Source organism: Mesoplodon mirus (assembly GCF_964341445.2).
Source record: "Mesoplodon mirus genome assembly, chromosome: 2".
NCBI classification, from domain to species: domain Eukaryota; kingdom Metazoa; phylum Chordata; class Mammalia; order Artiodactyla; family Ziphiidae; genus Mesoplodon; species Mesoplodon mirus.
The window spans coordinates 192,343,196-192,363,167 of NC_138977.1; the positions used below are offsets into that span (position 1 = coordinate 192,343,196).

Below are 19,972 nucleotides of genomic sequence, written 5' to 3' on the forward strand. Positions count from 1 at the left end.
CAGATTCAAACAGGGTTGGCTGCGGTGGGGGGTGGCAGGGACACATCCCTCAATGGGAGAAAGGTCAAAGAACTTGGGGGCCATGTTTTAAAACCACCCATTCCTGGATTAGCAATTGACAATAGGAAACTGCTCCATTTTCCTTACTTAGAATGTTTTCTGTTTTCCTGGTTGGACCCTGAACATTCAGTTCAGTTATTTTCTCTGTTAAAATTCTTTAAATTCCCCTGATTAAAATTGGTCGCTCCCACCTTTGTGCTACCAGACTCACCATAACATTTGGAGAAACTGTTCTAATCACGTACATGTTTCTCTCCCTCACGAGTCCATGGGCTCCTGGAGGATGAATCTTATTTATCTCAGACTCTTTCATTCTTAGCACACACCTGGAACATAGTAGACAGTAATATTTGATGAGTGAATTAATGCATATTTTCCTCTAACTCCACTGATCACCAAAATCATTTTGCACTCAACACCTGGAGAAAATTGGTTGGAAGCCTCCACAGAGCTTTGTAAAGATTTTGACCCCTGATACTAAGCAGAGGTCATGAACTCAAGTGCCAGCAGGGCCTGGCATGTGTCTGAGTGAGTCAGGCAGTTATAGAGGAGAGCAGGGGTGAGGGGGGCTGTGGCCAGTGTCCTCCTGTCTAAAAAGGCTACCCCGTAGACAGCCCTTGTCAATTCATGCTGTCAGTGAGTGAGACTGTGGCTTGGTGTTTCAAGAACTTCTGACTTTGTAGGAGAAGCTAGAATCTTAACTTGTATATAATAATCTCCTGATTTTTAAATCTTATGAAGTAATTCAAAAATTTAAAAACTGCTGTGTGGGCCAACGCTCTGCCAGCCAAACCAAATATAACCTTTGGCTGAGACCACACATCTGTGTCCTCTGATTTAAAGTTCCCTGGGAATGATCCACAGATAACTTCATTAACCCAAACTTTAATGGCTTGAGATCATCATCCTAAAAATACAATTTGTGAAAGAGGCACGTAAGTTTGTTAACTAGTTAGACTCTGTGACAAAACAGACAGTAATCTCAAAGGATAAAAGAGCAAACTGCACATTGATTTGCTCCATTCTGCCAACCTTGATTGTTTTAAAAGCTGTAACCCTAAAATTCATGATGGTTTTATCTGTTGAGGTCGAAATATTTCCTCCATGTTTTGCCTTTGATGAAAATGCTTGCATAGTCAGAGAGAAGGTATAGATTGCTATCTAGAGATTAGATCACACTTCCATGATTACCCAGCCCCTCATAAAGATGGCAGGCAGGCTGATGCTTCTAACTTAAAGAGAACCAACAACGTAAATTCCAGGTTATAAAAGGAGAGCACTGGACTGGAAGTCCGGATAACTCCCTTCAATGCCCAGCATGAGGTAGGCACTCAGTAATATTTGCATAAATTTGTACATGAAAGAATGAGCAGCAGCGGAATTTTGAACAGTTCATCTCAACTGGTTGTGTCCCTCAGTTTCCTTATGTGTACAATGAGAAATCTGAAACGGTTATTTTACTCATCATTGATAAATATGCCAAGCACACCCTAAGCCTCCTAACAAATAGGTTCTCATTTAATTTCTATAAGCTCTAAAAACCTATAAACAAGGGGTTCCAAAGAATGGATTGGGTGGTTGTGTAACTGCCTAATAGAGAGCACTCCCCTGTACTCTTGAACCGGGTGAGAGTGAGCAGAGATCTTAAATTCACCAAAAGTCAGACTGCAATCACCCCCATGCATGAGCTCACACACGCAGGCATGCACACTTACACACAAGCATGCATGTGCACAAAGACTCTTAAAGCTGAAATGACACTTTTTCATGTTTGACGTCTTCTTGTGACTTAACTCTGTGTGTTAGGACAGATACTCATGGAACTTAAATCTCTGAACCCCCTTTGAAGATTCCTTCCCTCCATAGTTCACGTAAGCTTTGTCACATCTCAGGTACAGGCTAGGGAGAAATCTAAGTGGGTCACCTAAGCTTTTGTCTTGCCTATAAATCCTCTTCCAACGGTGTGCCATACGCAGAGCATTTATCCCCCATTCGAAGCACGTCAGAGACAAATAGCAAGAAGTGCTTTATTATACAGAGTTGAATCCCTCCTTCCAAGTGTATCCATCCCTGTTCATCTTTATGGTTTTCTTGTTTGTTTGTTTGTTTTGCAGTACGCAGGCCTCTCACTGTTGTGGCCTCTCCCGTTGCAGAGCACAGGCTCCGGATGCACAGGCTCAGTGGCCATGGCTCACGGGCCCAGCCGCTCCACGGCATGTGGGATCGTCCCGTACCGGGGCACGAACCCGTGTCCCCTGCATCGGCAGGCAGACTCTCAACCAGTGCGCCACCAGGGAAGCCCTTTCCCTGTTCATCATGATAGAGATGAGTTTGCTAGTCAACAATCAGATAAAAATCAGCCAGTGAGCTTCTACTCGTAAGCAGCAGCTGGGTCACCTGGCCTGCCCCGTACCTCTTCCTTTACTTCTTTCCTCCACCCCGGACGCTTTCCCACCTCCCCTCTCTTCTCTCTCTGGTCTTGCAGGAGTTATTTATCCCACTCCCCCTGCTCCCTGGCACACAGTAGGTATTCTACATATTCGATGTTTTATTCAGATTAACTTGACCAGTTTGTTCTGGCAGAAAGTTCTCTAAACCGCCTATCAGAAAGTCAGATTTGGTAATAATTCCTGGAAGAAGGAAAGCCTTTGTTTTCATTTCTGAATGTCCACCTCCTCACGCCATCCAGCTCTCCACGGAGACGTATAGGCTTTTGCTACTTTGGCAAACTCAGCTCACCACTGGGCTTCGTGATATGTGGTGGGTCAGAGGCTGTGGCTGGAGGGTCCAGGGCTATAGTTTTGTTTCCCGTCTTCCTCTGCCCACATCCTTAATTTCCTTTAGGACTCCTCAGATCTAGTCTTTGCTCTCGGAAACCTTCTCTGACCCTTCAAGATCCGGTTAAGTTTCTGTCAATGCACTAAGTCCTTTGTCTTTAATCCCACGAGCATTTATCATCTTGTACTGTCATGGCTTCTGTAGGTATCTTTTTCCCTTAATGGACTGTAGACACCTTGGGGCCAGACTGAGTCTTATTCACCATTTTATACTCAGCTCCTAGTGCACTCCTGGGCACAGAGTAGGTGCTCAATTAATTGATGACCTCACTGAATGGATGCCTCTTTCATAAATGTGTTACGTCGATAACTTTGCAGGTCTACACTCCATAGGACACAGAGGCCTCAGGCTACAGATAAACACTGCTGAAATTTCACAAGTTGATGATATTAAGAGTTTCAGTTAAGACAATAGTTGTGGACTTATGGTTACCAGGGGATAAGCGGGGGAGGGATAAATTGGGAGATTGGGATTGACATATACACACTACTATATATAAAATTGATAACTAATAAGAACCTACTGTATAGCACAGGGACCTCTACTCAATACACTGTAAAGGCCTATATAGGAAAGGAATCTAATAAAAGAGTGGATATATGTATATGTATAACTAATTCACTATGCTGTACACCTGAAACTAACACAGCATTGTAAATCAATTATACTCCAATAAAAATTTTTTAAAAAAGACAATAGTTGTGGAGACAGAAAGGAAGTGTCTCTAGCTTGATCTTCTAATGCTTGGGCCTTGCTCCTTAGGGGGCAGTGAATTTCTCTGGAGCTTTGGCCTTATATAGTTTTGCTGAAGATAAAAGCAGAGTTTAAGGAAACATTTGGGCAATGTCTCAGGGCAGCCAACTTGAGCAATTTCAAAAACAATGTTTCTACTCTGCAGCTCAGGCTGTGGATGTGATTTGCCCACTGCATTTCAGAGCCTGGGGCACTGTCCAGGCAGGAGTCTCAGGGGTCTGTCTCTGGGGTAGGAGTGAAGTTCTCACAATGCTCTCAAAGTTGCTTCATGAGTCTTTGGCTTTAACATGACAGTGACCATCTGTCCTGCCCAGTCCTTGGGGGAAACGCTAGGGGCAGCAGCACACTGACATTCAGGCTGAGGAAGCCGGGTGCCAAAGCCGAAATGGAGAGACTTTTCCAGGGTTATCCTCACTGGGTCCAGGGGTGGGACCCGGGGACAGAGTGCCAGATGGGCCCAGAAGCTGCTGGGGTGAGCGTGGGCATGTTTGTTTCTATAGAAATGTTTCTAGAGGTCTGTAGGGTCTTTAGAAGTTGGCATCAGCCTTGGCCTGAAAACCATGTGGTGCGTTTCACAATGTTTCTGATGCCTTTTTATTTACCAAAGGAGTTTTCTGGTAGCTGCCCTGTCTTGGGCCTGAAATTCACTAATGTCCTGTGAAAGTACGATGGAGACTTCAGAATTCTAAGCCAGGCATCTGCCTTTCCAGGAAGAGAGGGTCTGGTCGCAGTATTCATACACTGTGAGGAATAAGAAGCTTGTCTCCAGTGCCCTTGGCACGTCCCTGCTCCCTCCCTCCTCTTTCTCAGGCCTGGATCTGTCCCCTGGGGCCTGGCTCTCAAGCCAGTTAGTTGTCAACCAATCCTTGCTAAGGTGTTAGGTGGCAACTGGCTCAAGGGTTATTAATCCTTTTAGGAGCTTTCCACATTAAACAAAGTTTTGTTACTAAATCAAGGGGCATTAAAAAAATCATCACTGCAACATAAAGACAATTTCTTTACGTTCCCTATAGATCTTTACATTTATAAGTGAATCTAGTTGTGATTACAACGTGTATGCAATATTTTTTTTTTTCCACACAGAAGGACATTTCATACATTTCTTCACATTTCTAAATGCCTCATTTTCATTATCATAGTAGTTTGAAGGTACCTTTTATAGCATCTGTACATCTCATGATGATTTCTAGCCCCCCTACCCGACTGCCCTCCCTCTCTGCCAGCATCCCTGCCAATAAAGTGGGCCCCAGGTAGAGGAGGCCAGCGTATAGCTGTGACCTATGCCTGACCTACGCCTGAGCCCTGCCGTGGCTGAGTGAGCAGGACTAGCACCAGATTCAAGGGGAGTCCATCAGAGTCTTTCCCCAGAAACGTGAAATTAAGGCCAGGAAAAAAGACTTGTGTAGGTCTCTTTTCAGGGACCTGAATCTGCAATATGTCAGCTTAGGAGCTGAGAGGTGGGTTTTCTCCAGCAATGACGTGGACCTGAGAAGAGAAGAAGCCAAGAGAGGAGAGGAGAGCAAATGTGCAGACCAGGACAGAGGTATCCTGAAGCCCAGGTACATTCCCCCCCTTGGTTTCTGTGAGACACACCTGTATTTTTTTTATCAAGGCAGGTTCATTCTTAATCATTTGCAAATGAAAGAGTCCAAACGAAGTATAGTAATGATATTATTGACTACATTGAACATTTGCCATGGGCCAGCTACTTTACTCACACTGGCTGATTTAATCCCTTCAACTACCTAATGAGTTAGCTTAGAGATGTTTAGTCATTTTCCCAGGATAGTACACCTTGGTGAATTATGGACCAGGATTTGAACTCTGATCTGTCTGGTGCTACAGTCTTTGGTTTTAACTATTACCTTAAGTGACCTCCTAAGGTAAGTGTGTCATCCCAGAGGTGGGATGAATAGAAGGAAGAACCAAAATGCCCTCAGGAATACATTTCAAACACTCTACTTACAGAAAGAAGACATTTTGAGGCAGAAGCCCCTCCCTGCTCAGCCCCCTCAAAGAACTCTATGTAGATGGCAGTGCTCTTCCTGTGTCCTAGCCCCTGGCTGTCCTCTCCTGGGCTTTGGTACCTTTGAGAGGGCTACCCTCTCTCCAACAGCAAGAGAAACCTGTGTTGAGTCAGTTCCCTGCATACAGGTGCTATCCACGTGTGGATTATCCAGGGTACATTTGCAAGGTTTCTCCTCATACCATCAACGCCACACCAGAACCACCTTTCCTTGCCTCTGGATGGTATATTCTTAAGCTGTTCAAACTAGTGCCCATCCCTCTTGCATTTATTCACTATCTACAAAATGTCAGTTGGCCCCAGTCTCTGGGCCTGTCCTAATATTGGGAGTACAAACAGGACAAATTAAACGCTATCTCTCCTTCCTTAGAGATCACAATGGCATCTGAAGACACTGCCTAACAAAATCATACATTCATACCAGGTGTTAGGCACCCACGGGCTGTCTTGGGAGCTCAGTGAAGGGAGTAACTCTGTCTGAGGAACTAGGGAAGGCTTAATGGAGAAATGGACTTCGGAGGCTGTGAGCTTTTGTAGTAACCTAAGCAAAGCAAATCCACAAGTTGTAGTCCACTGTGATCAGTCATCTATTGGGAACCCATAGTGAGTTGCGAGGCTGTGTCTCCCCTTGTCTCCCTTCAAGGGCACCATGATCTCAGGAACTGACAGGATGGGTTTCAAAGCCCCATAATGCACTAAGGATTTCTAGCCAATCATCCAAGAGTATTGCCTCAGCAAAGAGAGTGTTTGAGTGAAGCCCTGGCTTCATAGTTCTCCTCAACAGTGGTACATCTCTTCAGACACATCCATCCAGTGGAGGGCGAGGATGGTTCTCCCATGCTTGACATCTTCAAAGATGGCAACTAGGAATCATGACTATGTGCAGAATTTCTCTTCCTCCAGGATGGGTACAGAGGAGCAAAGTTACACCTGCACCAGAAAGGGTAGAAAATAAGAGTTTCCGGAAATTCAGACAAAACGAGTCTGTGGGGACTTTTTTTTTTAATTCCAGGCAAATGACTGGATCAGAATACAGTCAGTGTTCCAGTGTAAAGACTCTCCCTTCTGGCTATTGATCTTGCAGTAATTCCAAAAGCTCTTTGCAGGGAAATGGTCACTCTTTCCCTTTACATAACGTTCATAAATGTGCAGGCAAATTAAATGTGTCATAGATGAAATTACCAACCAGAGTACCACCCAGCTGTCTCATGTGAGCTTGGTTTATGTATCCAGCGTTCTCCAGCAAGCATCACAAATCCACATAATGTTCCTGAGTGCTAAATCTGGAGCTCTGATTTAGCTGACAGATGTTTAAAATCACTTTTAGTTGGACAACTCCCTGAGGAGGACACAGCTGCAGATGTGAAAGAGCGCAAGTTCTTCCAGTTAAGGTTGGCGGGAACTCAGCCTGAAAGCCTTCCGTCGCCATCTGCCTTTTTCAGACAGGATAATATGGGCGAAGGAACATGTTCAGGCTGATTCCACCCACCTTTGGCCAAACCTCATCCTCTTGTTGAACTGTTGCCAAGATAGATGCAGAAGCTGCTTTTGGGCGAAGTATGGGTGCTCCAGGCAGCCTTAAATGAGTACAGAGGGGGCTACTAGCTCTTTCAAAGCAGGCACAACGCCACGTTTCGGAGCCTGCTTTGCCCTTCTGGTGGCATCTTAGGCCTGCAAATGAGTATGATTCTGGGATTTTGCACTTCAGGATCCGTTATTTAGATATCGATGTCTCTGGATATGTTGAAGTCCACGTGCTGAAGGAAGATGGAGAGGAAGATGGTGCCATTCTTCTCCGCTCCCTCCTTCGCCATCCCAAACAGTTCCTCCTTCGTTTTTTTAAAAACAACAAATTTAAAATTATCCTAGAAATTTCTTTGCAGAATCACATATTTTAGACTTGTCTCAGCACTCAGACTGAAATGGATTTGTTTAAAAAAAATTGTCTGTGTATTTGATGTGGGAGACTAGTGACCTTTGGTATTTTGTGTTAAAAAGAAATGTTTGATGTCTAAAATTTCCCTACTGAGCTTGCATTGTTTCTGGTCCCCTTCCGTGATTTTTCCATCCTCCATCATTCTCCACATTCAAAATCAGTTCTTTATTTACTCAACAGAGGTTTTGACATAGTTATGAGCTCATCCTGATGGCAGCCTCAAATCAATGTAAATCACATTATAATGTCAAAACTGATGTGATGTGAGAGTAAGTTAAACGACTGTAAACCAATTTTAGGACAGAGCCCAAGAGACACTCTTACACTGTCAGGAGAGCGGCAGGAAGGGATTAGTGGATGGATCTGCTGCATTCAGGGATTTTGCACTTCAGGATCAGTTATTTAGATGTCCCTGTGTGTACCAAGACTTCACTCCCAATGTAAAGTTCTTGTACAGTCATCCTTAGACACCACAAAATACCCTCAGCAGAAATTGAGGGGCAGCTGGCTAGGGTGACAGAGTGGGTTTGGTTCATAATTTTTATGCACAAGGATGAACACATATTATGTCAAGTGGGTGAGAAACTGGGAACATACTGAACTCAACAAGTGCCAATTAATCCTGGGAGCCTTGTTTGTAACTGGTTAGGCTGAGAGGCCTAGAGCTAGGGATTCAGGCATGAGATGAGTAGGGGATGCAGCAATAGACTCTAGGGTCAATGAGGGAATCTCAGATGGATTCCTGTGCTAAAAATTATCAAAATCACACTTCCTGACTTCCTGGAGGACGTGCATTTTACTACATGACTCAGTCTATGATATTATCTTAGAAACCGTGGATTTTCATCGTCTGGAGTGAAAGTGGGAGATTATATACCAATCCATTGCCATGGATAACCTTGGGAAGGTGGGATTGGAAGAAGAATGAGGAAGGGGATTCATCTCAAAATCAGATCTGTTTGGTTTGTTACAACAAACACTGATTCTTTTACCTAAAAAAATCCAATAGAATAATTAAATCACACATGTATAAACACACATTCCTCCTTCCAAAAGAAATTTCACTGGATGAAGAGTCAGGAGACTTAACAATTGCCTAGGCAAATTCTTTGACCTCATCTCTCAGGAATCATAGTATTTCTGAGAGAATAAAATGCATCAGTTGATATGGATAGTACTTTGAGAAGTTGAAAGGGAGTCTGGAATGTAAAATGTTATTGTCATTATTCTTGGTAGGACATAAAGGGTAGTTTATAAATATCATTGACTGACAGTGACTTTAACGGTAATTACTGTAAGAGAGTCTTTTAGGCATACATTTTCAGAGGACTTTGGACACCGAAGATAAATGTTTAAAACTATGCATTCTGGATCCTATTACATAAATCCTAATTTGACTTGTAGAAAGAACAGTCTTTAAAGTCATGTTTGCACCCTGACTTCATAACTCATTTGTTTTGATACCTTTGAGCAAATTAGTTAATGTCTCTGAGCCTCAGTTTCCATGGCTATAAACAGAGGATATAATAATGCCTTTCTCCTAGGGCCGTAGTGAGAAATACATGAGATAATTAATATTAACTGTATAATCCTGATATGTATGCTAATCATGACTGCTCATTTCCATGCAAAGCACAATTATTATTTGATGATGGCAAATGGTCATTCTTCTCTTTTACAAGTGGACAAACTGAAATAATGGGGAAAGTGATAAACCCAAAGCTGCAAGGTGAGTTAAAGTGATGGTTAGTAATAAATCCCAGGCCTAAGATTTGGCCATTAGGTCATAATACGAACCATTTGATCAAATTCTGTAGAGGTACTCCTACCTTGGAGTGTTAGGGGCTTGTGATGTCTGGATGTTGGAAAAGACAGGCTCATTCCTTCGCCAGAGACCTGGGATCCTTGGCATAGAGGTCATGAGGAAGTGGGGGAAATAAAGTGCAGTCTCTGTTGCTCTGTTACCGATAAGCACAAATCTCTCAAGCTAAAGAGCATTGTGGATGCCCCTAGTTTCCCGCACATGGGAAGCAGGTAGGGGAGAACTTGCTTAGCTATCCCCTGAAGGAATAGCTGCTCTACCAATTCCTGACAGTGGCTGGAAGCTGGAAAGGGAGCAACAATTGGGATGCTCAGTGTGGAAGAAGATTGATTTCTTTTCCCCTTCTCTATTCCTTAGTGGTCTGGAAGACAAGCTCTAACGTTATACTTAGCAGAGTTCGAATCCTCACTCTGCCACCTACCACCTGGGTGGCCTTAACTCATTTATAAAAAGAGGATAATATTAGACCCTCTTGGTATTAGTCAGAAAAGGCTAAGTCACACTGCAGTAATAAATACAAAATATCAGTGATTTAAAACCACAGAGATCTATTTCTCACCCATACTATATGTCCAGTGTGGGTGAGCAGAGGGTGACTGAAGCTTCCCCACCTTATGATGTTGCCTGTCCAACACAAGACTTTAGGGCCCACCACTGCAGGGGAAAAGAGTACCTGTTCTTGGGTAATTCTATGTGGAGGTGACATATATCACTTCTGCTTAAATTTCATTGGCCAAAGCAGGTCATGTGGCCATGTCTAAATTTAAGAAGAGAACCAGAAGCCTTGGTGAGCACTGGTAGTATCCACCCCTACCACACCCTCCCTTTAGGATTATTGTAGGGATTGAATGTTACTGATATTGTTACAGTATTTTTAGTACCCACTAGAGCCTAGGCAGTAAGTGATTAAAAAGATGACCAACATTGGGTCTCTGACTTTAAGCAGTTCAGAGTTAAATGCAGGGAATAAAATTAAACCAAGAGCCAAAATAAAATGTGGCAAGTGCTAAAAGCCCTGAAAACTGTGCATTGAGAGAATAGAAGAGGAATCAAACTCATCCTTTCTGGATGAATGGGTGGGGAATGTGCAGTCTTCATGGGAAGTTTCACTGTGAAGATGACACACATGAATTTTGATAGATGAAGGAATTCATATGGTGGTGAATAGGAAGAAAGGCAATCCAGATGGAGAAAGCAGCCTACACTCTAGGCTCAGAGCAGTGAGAGTTGTTAGGGACTAAATGTTTGTGTCCCCCTCCCAAAATTCATGTGTTGAAATCTAATTCCCAAGGGGAGGATATTTGGAGGTGAGGCCATTGGGAGGTAATTAGGCCATGAAGGTGGAGCCCTCATGAATGGAATTAGTGCCCCCTCTTTCCACCTTGTGAGGATACAGCAAGAATTCGGCTGTTTGCACCCTGGAAGAGGGCTCTCATCAGAACCCAACCATGCTGGCACCTTTATCTCAGACTTCCAGCCTCTGAAACTATGAAAAATAAATTTGCTTTGTTTATAAGCCACCAACTTATGGTATTTCATTACAGCAGCCTGAGCTGAGACAAGAGTGCATAGTGAGTACTTTCTGGGAAATATAAAGAAGAAGGGTTCATACTGGGGAAGTGCAGGAGATGATGGTGATAGGTAGGCAGAGCCCAGACCAATGAAAACCTTGTATGTGTATGTCATCAATAGAAAGTTTTCTAAAAACAAATCACAGGATTACTGATTCTATGCCCAGTGGTATGTCTTAACCATGGGGCAGCATGGGACAGTGGAAAGTCCTCTATCTTAGCCCCATAATCAGTTCAATTAGTTTTCTGAATGAATGATGCTCATCAGCTCTGTGACTTTTGGTATTTCAGGGTCTCACTGCCTTCATCTGTAAATGAAGGGGGTTTGAACTAGATAAATTTTGAGTTTCCTTCAAACATTGAAGTCCAAGGAACGTGACTCAGATTTGCACTCTCCATGGTGCTTCAGCCCCAGGAAGACTGCCAAGCCAGTTTGACCAGATAATCTGACACAACCTCCCTAGTTTCCTCAGGCACAGTTCCTGGTTGGCGACTCATTTTCAGGGGAAGCACAACTTTCTGGTGTGGGTAATTTGATAATGACGAAAGAAGTATAAAACTTATGATAAATATGTAAATTCAGGCACTGCCAAGCTTATTTTTTGGGTTTCAGCAATTGCAACCCAGGGAAAAAAATGTCTTTCTAATCAATTAAATCACATATTTCAAGGTCTTGTATGTCTCAGAACTCCTGACTTGACTTGAAGTATATGTTTGATCTTGCACTATTTACAGGTGCCTAAAGGGGATTCTGATCAAGGCATTAAGTCTGTGACTTACAGAACATCTAGCCTTATATTTGGTACTTTATCAAGACATTGTAATTATTGTACTCTATTCTGGCCTCTGTGGAGTCTGCCTGCATTAACGTCTGATTGACCTAGGCTATTGGAAGCCCTCTGGCGTAATGGTTAAGAACACAGCTTTCAGAGACAAACTGTTTAATTTCTCAGGGTTTCAGTTTCCTCATCTGAAAAGTTTCTAACAAGCAATGAGAAAATTGCTTAGAGCAGTGCCTGTCACCTCTAGTAATGTTAGCTATAATTATAATTATTACTAAGAAATTGAAAGTGAGGCAGATCAATAGAGATACAAGGATAACGTGGAGAGAATCTGAGCAGGTGGGGTATGACTCAGATGCAGAGGAATTATATGGTGGTTGGGAAGGGAGCAGTTGGGGTCTCTAAGCACTCAGAACAGCTTTGTTTTCCAAAGTAAATCCTAAAATCCTAATCCAACCAGATTTTCATATATTTGCATTTGAAGAATAATTATTATTCTTCACGTTAACATTGTTGGCAATAATGGCATTATCACAATCAAAGCGGATTTACTGGGAAGGTAACGGAGCTTAAGCTTCAGCCTCCCTCACCTGCATGGACCCCTTCTAAGGCCCTGTATTGAATTTTGTTTTCATATACATTTTTCTTTTTCTTAAAGAGGGCTGCCTCCCGCCAAACGTGTAAGCTCAGCCTCCCCCAAAGTCTGAATCAGCCCTGATCACAATGACTGGGAGATAGGGAAGTGCGGTTAAGGGCCCAGGCTCTGGACTCAGAATGGCCTGGGTTCAAGTCTCAGCTCAGCCCTTTGCTCCCTGGGTTAGTTCAGGCAAATAAGTTAAGCACACTGAGACTAGATATCCTCATTTCTCCAAAGAGGATTATAAAAATACTACCTTCTTGATAGGGTTGGTCTAAATATTAAATGGGATCATGCAGAAGTGCACAATTAATATTGGATGCTGTAACTGGTTTATCTTCCCTTTTGAGTAAGAGGGGGGTCTGAGTTTACTTGAGTAGAGAATTGGTCTGTCATCCCATTAGGGTTTGCATCATGCAATACTTTTCATTGAATCCCTTTTCCCTCATCTCTCAGGCATCCAATGGCTCAGGTTAGAGAAATTCACATAGAAGACATCATAAAAATTGTAGAGATGATTGTCATTTGTTGGGCTTTCTGATATGGGGCATTTTATTGACAGAAGATAGGCTGGTACAATCTGGTGTGTGTAGCATTCCGAATGCTTTTTTTATGAGGCTGGTTAAGACAGGTGACTGTGAGCCATGAGATCCCTTGAATGGGCAGACAAGTCACTTCCCAGGAAAGTTCACTGTCTCTGATGACAAAGATCTGCTTCTCTGCAGTCTTCCTTGAGAAGGTGAACGTTGAATTTGTAGCAGATTTGTGCAAAAAAAGCCCTATGGAGAAAGAAACACGGGCCAGTGGAAAAGGCTCTCAAGGCTTATGCTCTTCAGAGCTTTGGAACTCAAATGGAAATGTCTGGGTCACTGATGAGGCTGCTCCCGAAATAACTCCCCTGATTTCTGGCCAGAACAGAGGGCTTTTCCCCTTTATGATTAACACAGCATGTTGGATGCCCAGCAGTCCCAGAATACTTTGCACTCTTGGCATTCTAATTCTGTTCCTTTTTAAAGTGGTGAAATTATCCTCTTTCAACCAGGCCAACAGTCTAGAAGTTGCGGGTGAGACCTAGTCCTCCAGACGGAAAGATACTATTCTGGTTTTGATGGTTTTATCATGTCACAGTTCAGACCCCTACTTTCAAGGCAATCTTCTTTCTTTTAACTACACACCCCACACACCTTATGCCAAACTGGCTTCCACTTTTAATATCCCCGCAATGCCATATGTGGCTTCCAGGAGGGATACCACTCGGATCTGCCTTCCGGAGAACCTGCTGCGAGGAAGGTAGTTGGCTGGTGGTCAGTTGCTGAACTGAACAGATTGGAGACACGGGAGTTGGGCCGTTTCTGCCTGAGCCCTTTCTTCCTCTACCAGGCAGGTGGTCTTTGCTCTGGTGCCCTGGTGCTCACAGGGCCAGCCTGAGATAATCTCAAGGTTGCACTACCCGGTCTTCCTCCTTCCTTCTCTCCTTTCAAGGTGTCAGACCAGCATCGTCGTCTGAAAGCTCTCCACACCTGCTTCTGCTCCTTGTACTCTTTGCCCTTCACAGGCATTTTCCCTTCTATGTCTCATTGGATCTCAGTGTCTGCTTTTCAGAATGCCAAGCTGATAGGTCATAAATTCTGTGTTTAATGAATTAAAAATCTCACAGAGTGAAGACCCTGGTAGTTTGGCAGATGTTTGAAGACACATTGCTGCCAACCCAAGAAGCCACATAGAAGCGAGGCTGCAAAACACAAGAAGTGGTTGGATTCCTGAAGGAAAACACTACCCGTACATACGCTAACCCTAACTAGGGAGAATGTGTAACCTACATATTGTAGACATTTGAACAATATAGTCAGACCTCCACATTTTGGGTTTGGGTACATTTTTAAAAGATGCCTAATGAGGGAAGGGAGGCATGAGAAGGAGTGAGGAGGAAGAGGGGAACAGAATCTGGAAACAGAGATGGAGAAGGGCAGACAGGACCAATGTCTTTGTAAGGGGTTCAGAGGCCACACTTGGAAAGGATGAGAGCCTGCCAGGGCTGGCTCTTCTCAGGGAAATCTGGATCTTAAATATCTTGGGAAGGAAGGAATTCTATGTGCTTATTATCATAGGGAGAAACTTTGCTGTAAGATTTGCTCATAAGCAGAAAAGGGTCTATGAATGGTTGGCAGTGGTCAAAGGACGCACTACAGATTTACACTTTGTTTTAGTATGTGCTTTTCACAGACTTTTGAAATTTATTTTGATTTTTCTATTAAAGCAACCCTAATTGGATCTCTTTTTTACCTGCCACCAGTTCTAGGTTGGATTATTTCAATATCTAACTTCACTGTCTAGGGGACTATTGACGGTTTGGGTGGGATTATTCTTTGTTGGGCAGAATAGGCCTGCACCTTTCAGCCTGTGTCCACTAAATGCCAGTGGTGCCCCTGCCAACCAGTCATTGTAAGAACGGAGAACTTTCCATACATTTCCAAATGCCCTCCCCTGCTTAAGGGATGTGGTACTGTGTCTGGTTGAGAAAAAAGCAATTGCCACTGACTAGATATGGCCCTAGTATGAAAAGGGGTGGGGAGAAGGTTGGCCCTATAGCTCCCACATGTTGTATATCTCTCTCACTTCATTGAAAGTTCCTTAAGGACAAGGACAACAGATGTCACTTTTGTCCTTAGTGCTGACCCAATGCCTGCCACATAATAGGTGGTCATGGGCCATGGGATCAGGCACATTGGGGTTTAAATTCCATATCTGCCACTTTCAAGCTATTTTACTTTTTATTTTATTTTATTTTATTTTTTGGCTGCGCTGTGCAGCATGTGGGATCTTAGATCCCCAACCAGGGATCAAACCCATGCCCCCTGCAGTGGAAGCATGGAGTCTTAACTGCTGGACATCCAGGGAAGTCCTAATGCCACTTTCAAGCTATTATGACATTGGTCATCTCAGTGTTCTTATCTGTAAAATGGAGATAATAATAGTACCAATGAGCTGATGCATGGAAAGCTGTAGATACAGTGCCTCGGGGAAAAAATTTTCAATAAGTAGGAATTACCATGCTACTACTAATAAGTAGTGTTGGTGGACTAAACATATACATCAGAAAAAGCAACAATTCTTCCTTTCTAAGAATAGCGCCATGGTCATTGCATAAATTAGAACTTGTTATGTTCCAAGTGATGTAACCTGAGTCAGGTTGGTTTAAGCCAAATAAGAATTTATTGATTCACATAACTAAAAAGGCCAGGGAGGGATTCGGGCTCAAATGATGGCTTCAGGTGTCAGTTCATCTCCATTTCTTGGCTCTACCTTCTAGTGTGTTGGCTTTATTCTTGACCTTCCTTTGGGAGTCCTGGCAGCTTCCTAGACCTGCCCTCTACAGTGACATGGCTACAGAAGCTCTGGTGTCAGATCTTCTCAAATCCAAGTCCAGTGGAAAACTCTTGCAAGGTCCCAAGCTTCAATCTGATAGAATGAGTTTATTTCATATTTATTTTACCTCGATCCAGTTTCTGTGGCCAACACAGCATGAAGCACTGATTAAGTCAGGCATAGTGGTGATGCCCCATCTTGGACCACATGGACTGAGGATAGGAAAAGAGAAGGTATTCAAAAGAAGTCTTTGGAAAGAAAGGCAATAGGTGTTAAGGAGACAATTGACAAATGTTCACTGGAGTCAGCAAATTGTTGGAGTCCACAATAAAAGATCAGTGAAACACAAGGAGGCATATCGTCTTTGGGGGAAAAAGCAAAATCCAGGTGAATCAAAACCTATCAGATTTCTTTGACAACTTTAAAGAATATTTTATAACCATGAGATTGAATAAAATGTTTTCATGTACAAGACTCTAGTTTAGCATTCACAAGGAGTGGGTGTGAATTGACAGTTCTCTGAACAAAGGAGTATTTACAATGGGATTCCTGAGAGCAGGTTCTTTACATGTGAACAGAATTAGTATACTAAACTAATGTCCTGTGCATGAAAGAGTTTTATTAGTTTTTTCTCCCTTAATTTCATATTTTTTCATTGCTTGTCTGATGCGGTGGCAGAAAACCAAAGCGACAGTGACATTAACTAGTTCTGAGTGGTCATTCTCACCCATCATCAAACCAAGGCCTGGGCGAGCTCACTTCTAGAGGGTGGATTTGCTGAAATAGGACACTTGGGGTTCACAAGGTTTAGATAAGCCATTTGGATGACTGCCCCATGATGGGTCAAGGACAGAAGTCACAAATTCTGAGGGGCACCTGCCACAGGGTCACCAAGTTCCAGAATCAGCCAGCAAGGATCTCAGAAGTCCTTCTTAGTCATGGTTTAAACTGTACTTTGAGGAACTCTCAGAGGAACCCAGGGGGAGTCCTGTTTCCACCTGAAGGGCTGCTCTTCCTGTATGCGATTCATTTTTCTTTACAAGACGATAGAAGATTTTGTCTGAAAAACAACTTCCATGACTAAAGCATACTTGGAAATCCACTTATTTCACCCAAATCCTTTATATTCTGAGAAGAGGACCCAGAAGCCTTCTAAACTCTGAGGCCATTGTAGGTTATGGGAGATAGATGACCTCTTTGACAAGAGGAGAGAGGGGTAAAAAACAAAAAACCCAACGACATCTATATCTACGTATATAATCTCTATCAGTTAATTGACCTTTGTACTGCCTGGTGATTCTAAAAACCAAGAGATGCAAATTTCATCTGTTTGAATCCCTCCTGTGGTCAAGGTCTCCTTCCTACTAGACTCAGGGTCAGGTTTATCTTCCAGCTTCTCTCCACACCTTTTATTCTGAAGATTTAGCTGACTTTGCCTCAGTCTTCAGGCCAGACACTCCAAGAGCAATTCGGGGCCACTCCCTGGCTGTTAGATACTGGCTTCCTTTAGCCTCAGTTGCTGTCTTGTGCCTCCGAGGTTTCTAAACCAAAAGTGGTAGCCAGGAGTGTCTTTCCTATGCTGTGACACTGTCTCGAGAGGGGACCCCATGCTTCCGTCTGCTCAGTGCTTCCCTCCAAGAGCAACCTGAGTCCGATTCTGCTCAGCATCCTCGGAGAAGGTTGCACAATCCTTGTCAGCTAGCAAACACTCCGTAATGTTTGCTGATTTGCATCCATAAGTGAAATCTACCAGGAAAGAAGGCCCTTGTGAGATCCTGAGGTTCACTTATTTGCTAGTTAGTGAGAGAACACATTTTTCAAATACTAATATCTCACACTGGATGGGAGATAGGCACCGTCCCAACTCCCAGGCAAATACCTTTTCAGGGTGACCCTTGCAGAGCCCCAGGAATGAGCTCATTTCTCAGAAGGGGGTTCTCCACCTAAACAACAAACCCTTGCTTTGGGGAATAGAACAAGAAATTCCTTTGAGATTTCTCTTCTCACGCTTCTAGAGAGCCAGTCTTCTGCAGGCGGAGATGGCTTCCAGGCTGTTCATACATAAACTGTGGCTGGAGGGCTGGTGGCCTTTTTGATATTCTGAGGTCTAGCAAAGATTTAGCTCCAAGGGGTCACCAAGAGGTCATGGTCTCCATGATTTCCTCTGTTATTTATCTTTGGCTTGCGGTACTGGAGCCTGCTTTTGATAGAGGGCATTTCTACCACAACTGCACAGAATCAAGAATTTCAGTGCTTTGGTTTGAGGTGGGGAAGGGTTGGCTTCTAAGGCTGTGAACATGTCACCGAGTGTATCTGAGAGTATCTCATTTTGCCCTTTTCTGATGAGCAAATTCATTTTGGGGGGTTTACCAACAGCAATTCCCAGACTCGGGTCAGGAAAGGAATCGTCCTGGTGAGGTCAGCAGTTTTTAGTTTGAGTAATTCCATTTTTCAGTTCTTTAAGAGATACTCCTCTTGCCATGAGACGGAGATGAAAGCAGCATTTCTCAGGCCTCCACACTGCTGATGACTCACCTGTGACCGCCCTCAGTGCAGCCAGGGGACCATTTATGCTGAACTAGCCTTTGGATTTCTCTTCTTAGTGACAATAAAACTTGCGTGGCCAGCTCACAAGTCAACCGCAGGAGCATCCCTGGTCTGGTCAGTTCAGCAGGCTCTCAGGTCCCTGAGAGGACTCCTCAGCGCATTTCATGTGGGTTTGCTAACCCCATCCTGTTTCATTTTGATTTAAGACAACCGTTATCTCTCATCTGGGTCAGAAAGTATGGGCTGCATAGGATTTCAACCAGACACAAGGGGCCTGAATTAAATACCCAGCACTTTGGCCTGGAAAATTGGCTGTGTTATGCCCTGTGTTCTTGTTCCCCAAAAAAGCATCTCAGCAAGTGGCAGCATTTGGTCTCAGAAGTTCCTTTCTCACGGTTGCTCTACCTCTGCCACAGAGTGCCAGGACAGACAGTGTGCTGTGCTATGCTGGGTCCTTCAAAGAAAACGATGTGACATGCTGGAGACATTGCCATCTGTGGGAGAGTGCAGCTCTGGGCTCTATGCAGAAGCAAAAGGAAGTGCCGTTACGTCAGGAATATGACCAGTGAGTCAAATTCCCAGAACAGCCTGATGCTTCTCAAGGCAGTGGATGTGCCCCAGCATCTCAGCACACCCAGATTTGGAGTAAGGGAGAATTGTTGGGTACAGGGGCTAGAGAGGAAAAGAGAAGTGATATATTTTATATATCATTTTCCAGCAGTGGTCTTCTACATGAAACCCAGTTTACTCAGTGACCCAGGGCATGCAAGCAAAAGTTTTATGAAATAATAGTGACTCTTACTATTTGTCAGCCTTCTTATTTTCTCTTTCTGTTTTTTTCCCCTTTTTCTTTTTTCTGTTCTTTTAATTTAAAAAAAAATCTTGGCATACTAAATTGCTATTATAAACCACTACGGGTCAAAGCCCATATTTTGGAAAACAGCACTGCATTAGTGTATATAAGCAACATCTCAGGAAATTTTGTATAATATGGATCCCTGGGCCCTTCTCCAGAGATTCTAATGCACTCAGTCTTGGGTCCTCCAAATCTGCATTTTATGTTAACCCAACTCTAACGTGACCAGTGTGAGGGCAGGAAAGTGTTTGGATCTCTGATATATATCCCGTGGTTTGAATACAGAGCCTAGTACAGAACAGGCCCTTGATCAATGTTGGTTGAATAAATGAATGAATGCAAAAGCATGCCTGGTGATTTAGATTTAAGTGGCCTAGGGATTACCATTGTGTTTGCTTTGTCTTTTAATTATCTTTTTTTGGGGGCGGGGGGTTAACAGTTTATTTTAATAAAATTTCAAGCTGACTGAAAAGATTCAAAAATAGGATAAAGATGTCCATTTATCTTTTACTTAAATTTCTAGTTTAGCTACATTTGCATTTTCTCATCACCTTATCTAATTTTTTTTTTTCTTCTGAACCATGTGAGAGTTAGTTGTAGACAAAAAATTCCCCTTTACTACTAAATACTTCAGCATGTATTTTTCTAAGAACAAGAACATTCTCTTACTCGGGTTACAAAGTGAGGGGCCCCTAGACTGGAGGTTAAGTGCCGAAATTATTAAACACTGGGCAGTGCTGATCTTCACATGACTCCGCTCTCCATCCCAGCCCCATCC

At 43.3% G+C, this 19,972-nt stretch overlaps 1 protein-coding gene across 1 annotated transcript in view; it reads right to left on the reverse strand.

Annotated features, from left to right (window-relative positions):
* Nucleotides 1-338: 338 nt before the first annotated feature.
* Nucleotides 339-19,972, reverse strand: part of RNLS (renalase, FAD dependent amine oxidase) — a 305,450-nt gene continuing 285,816 nt past the window's right edge. Inside the window, exon 7 of the mRNA XM_082637716.1 lies at nt 339-386. Coding sequence (XP_082493842.1) covers nt 360-386 — 27 coding nt within the window. The 3' untranslated portion in view covers nt 339-359. The remainder of the gene's footprint in view (nt 387-19,972) is intronic.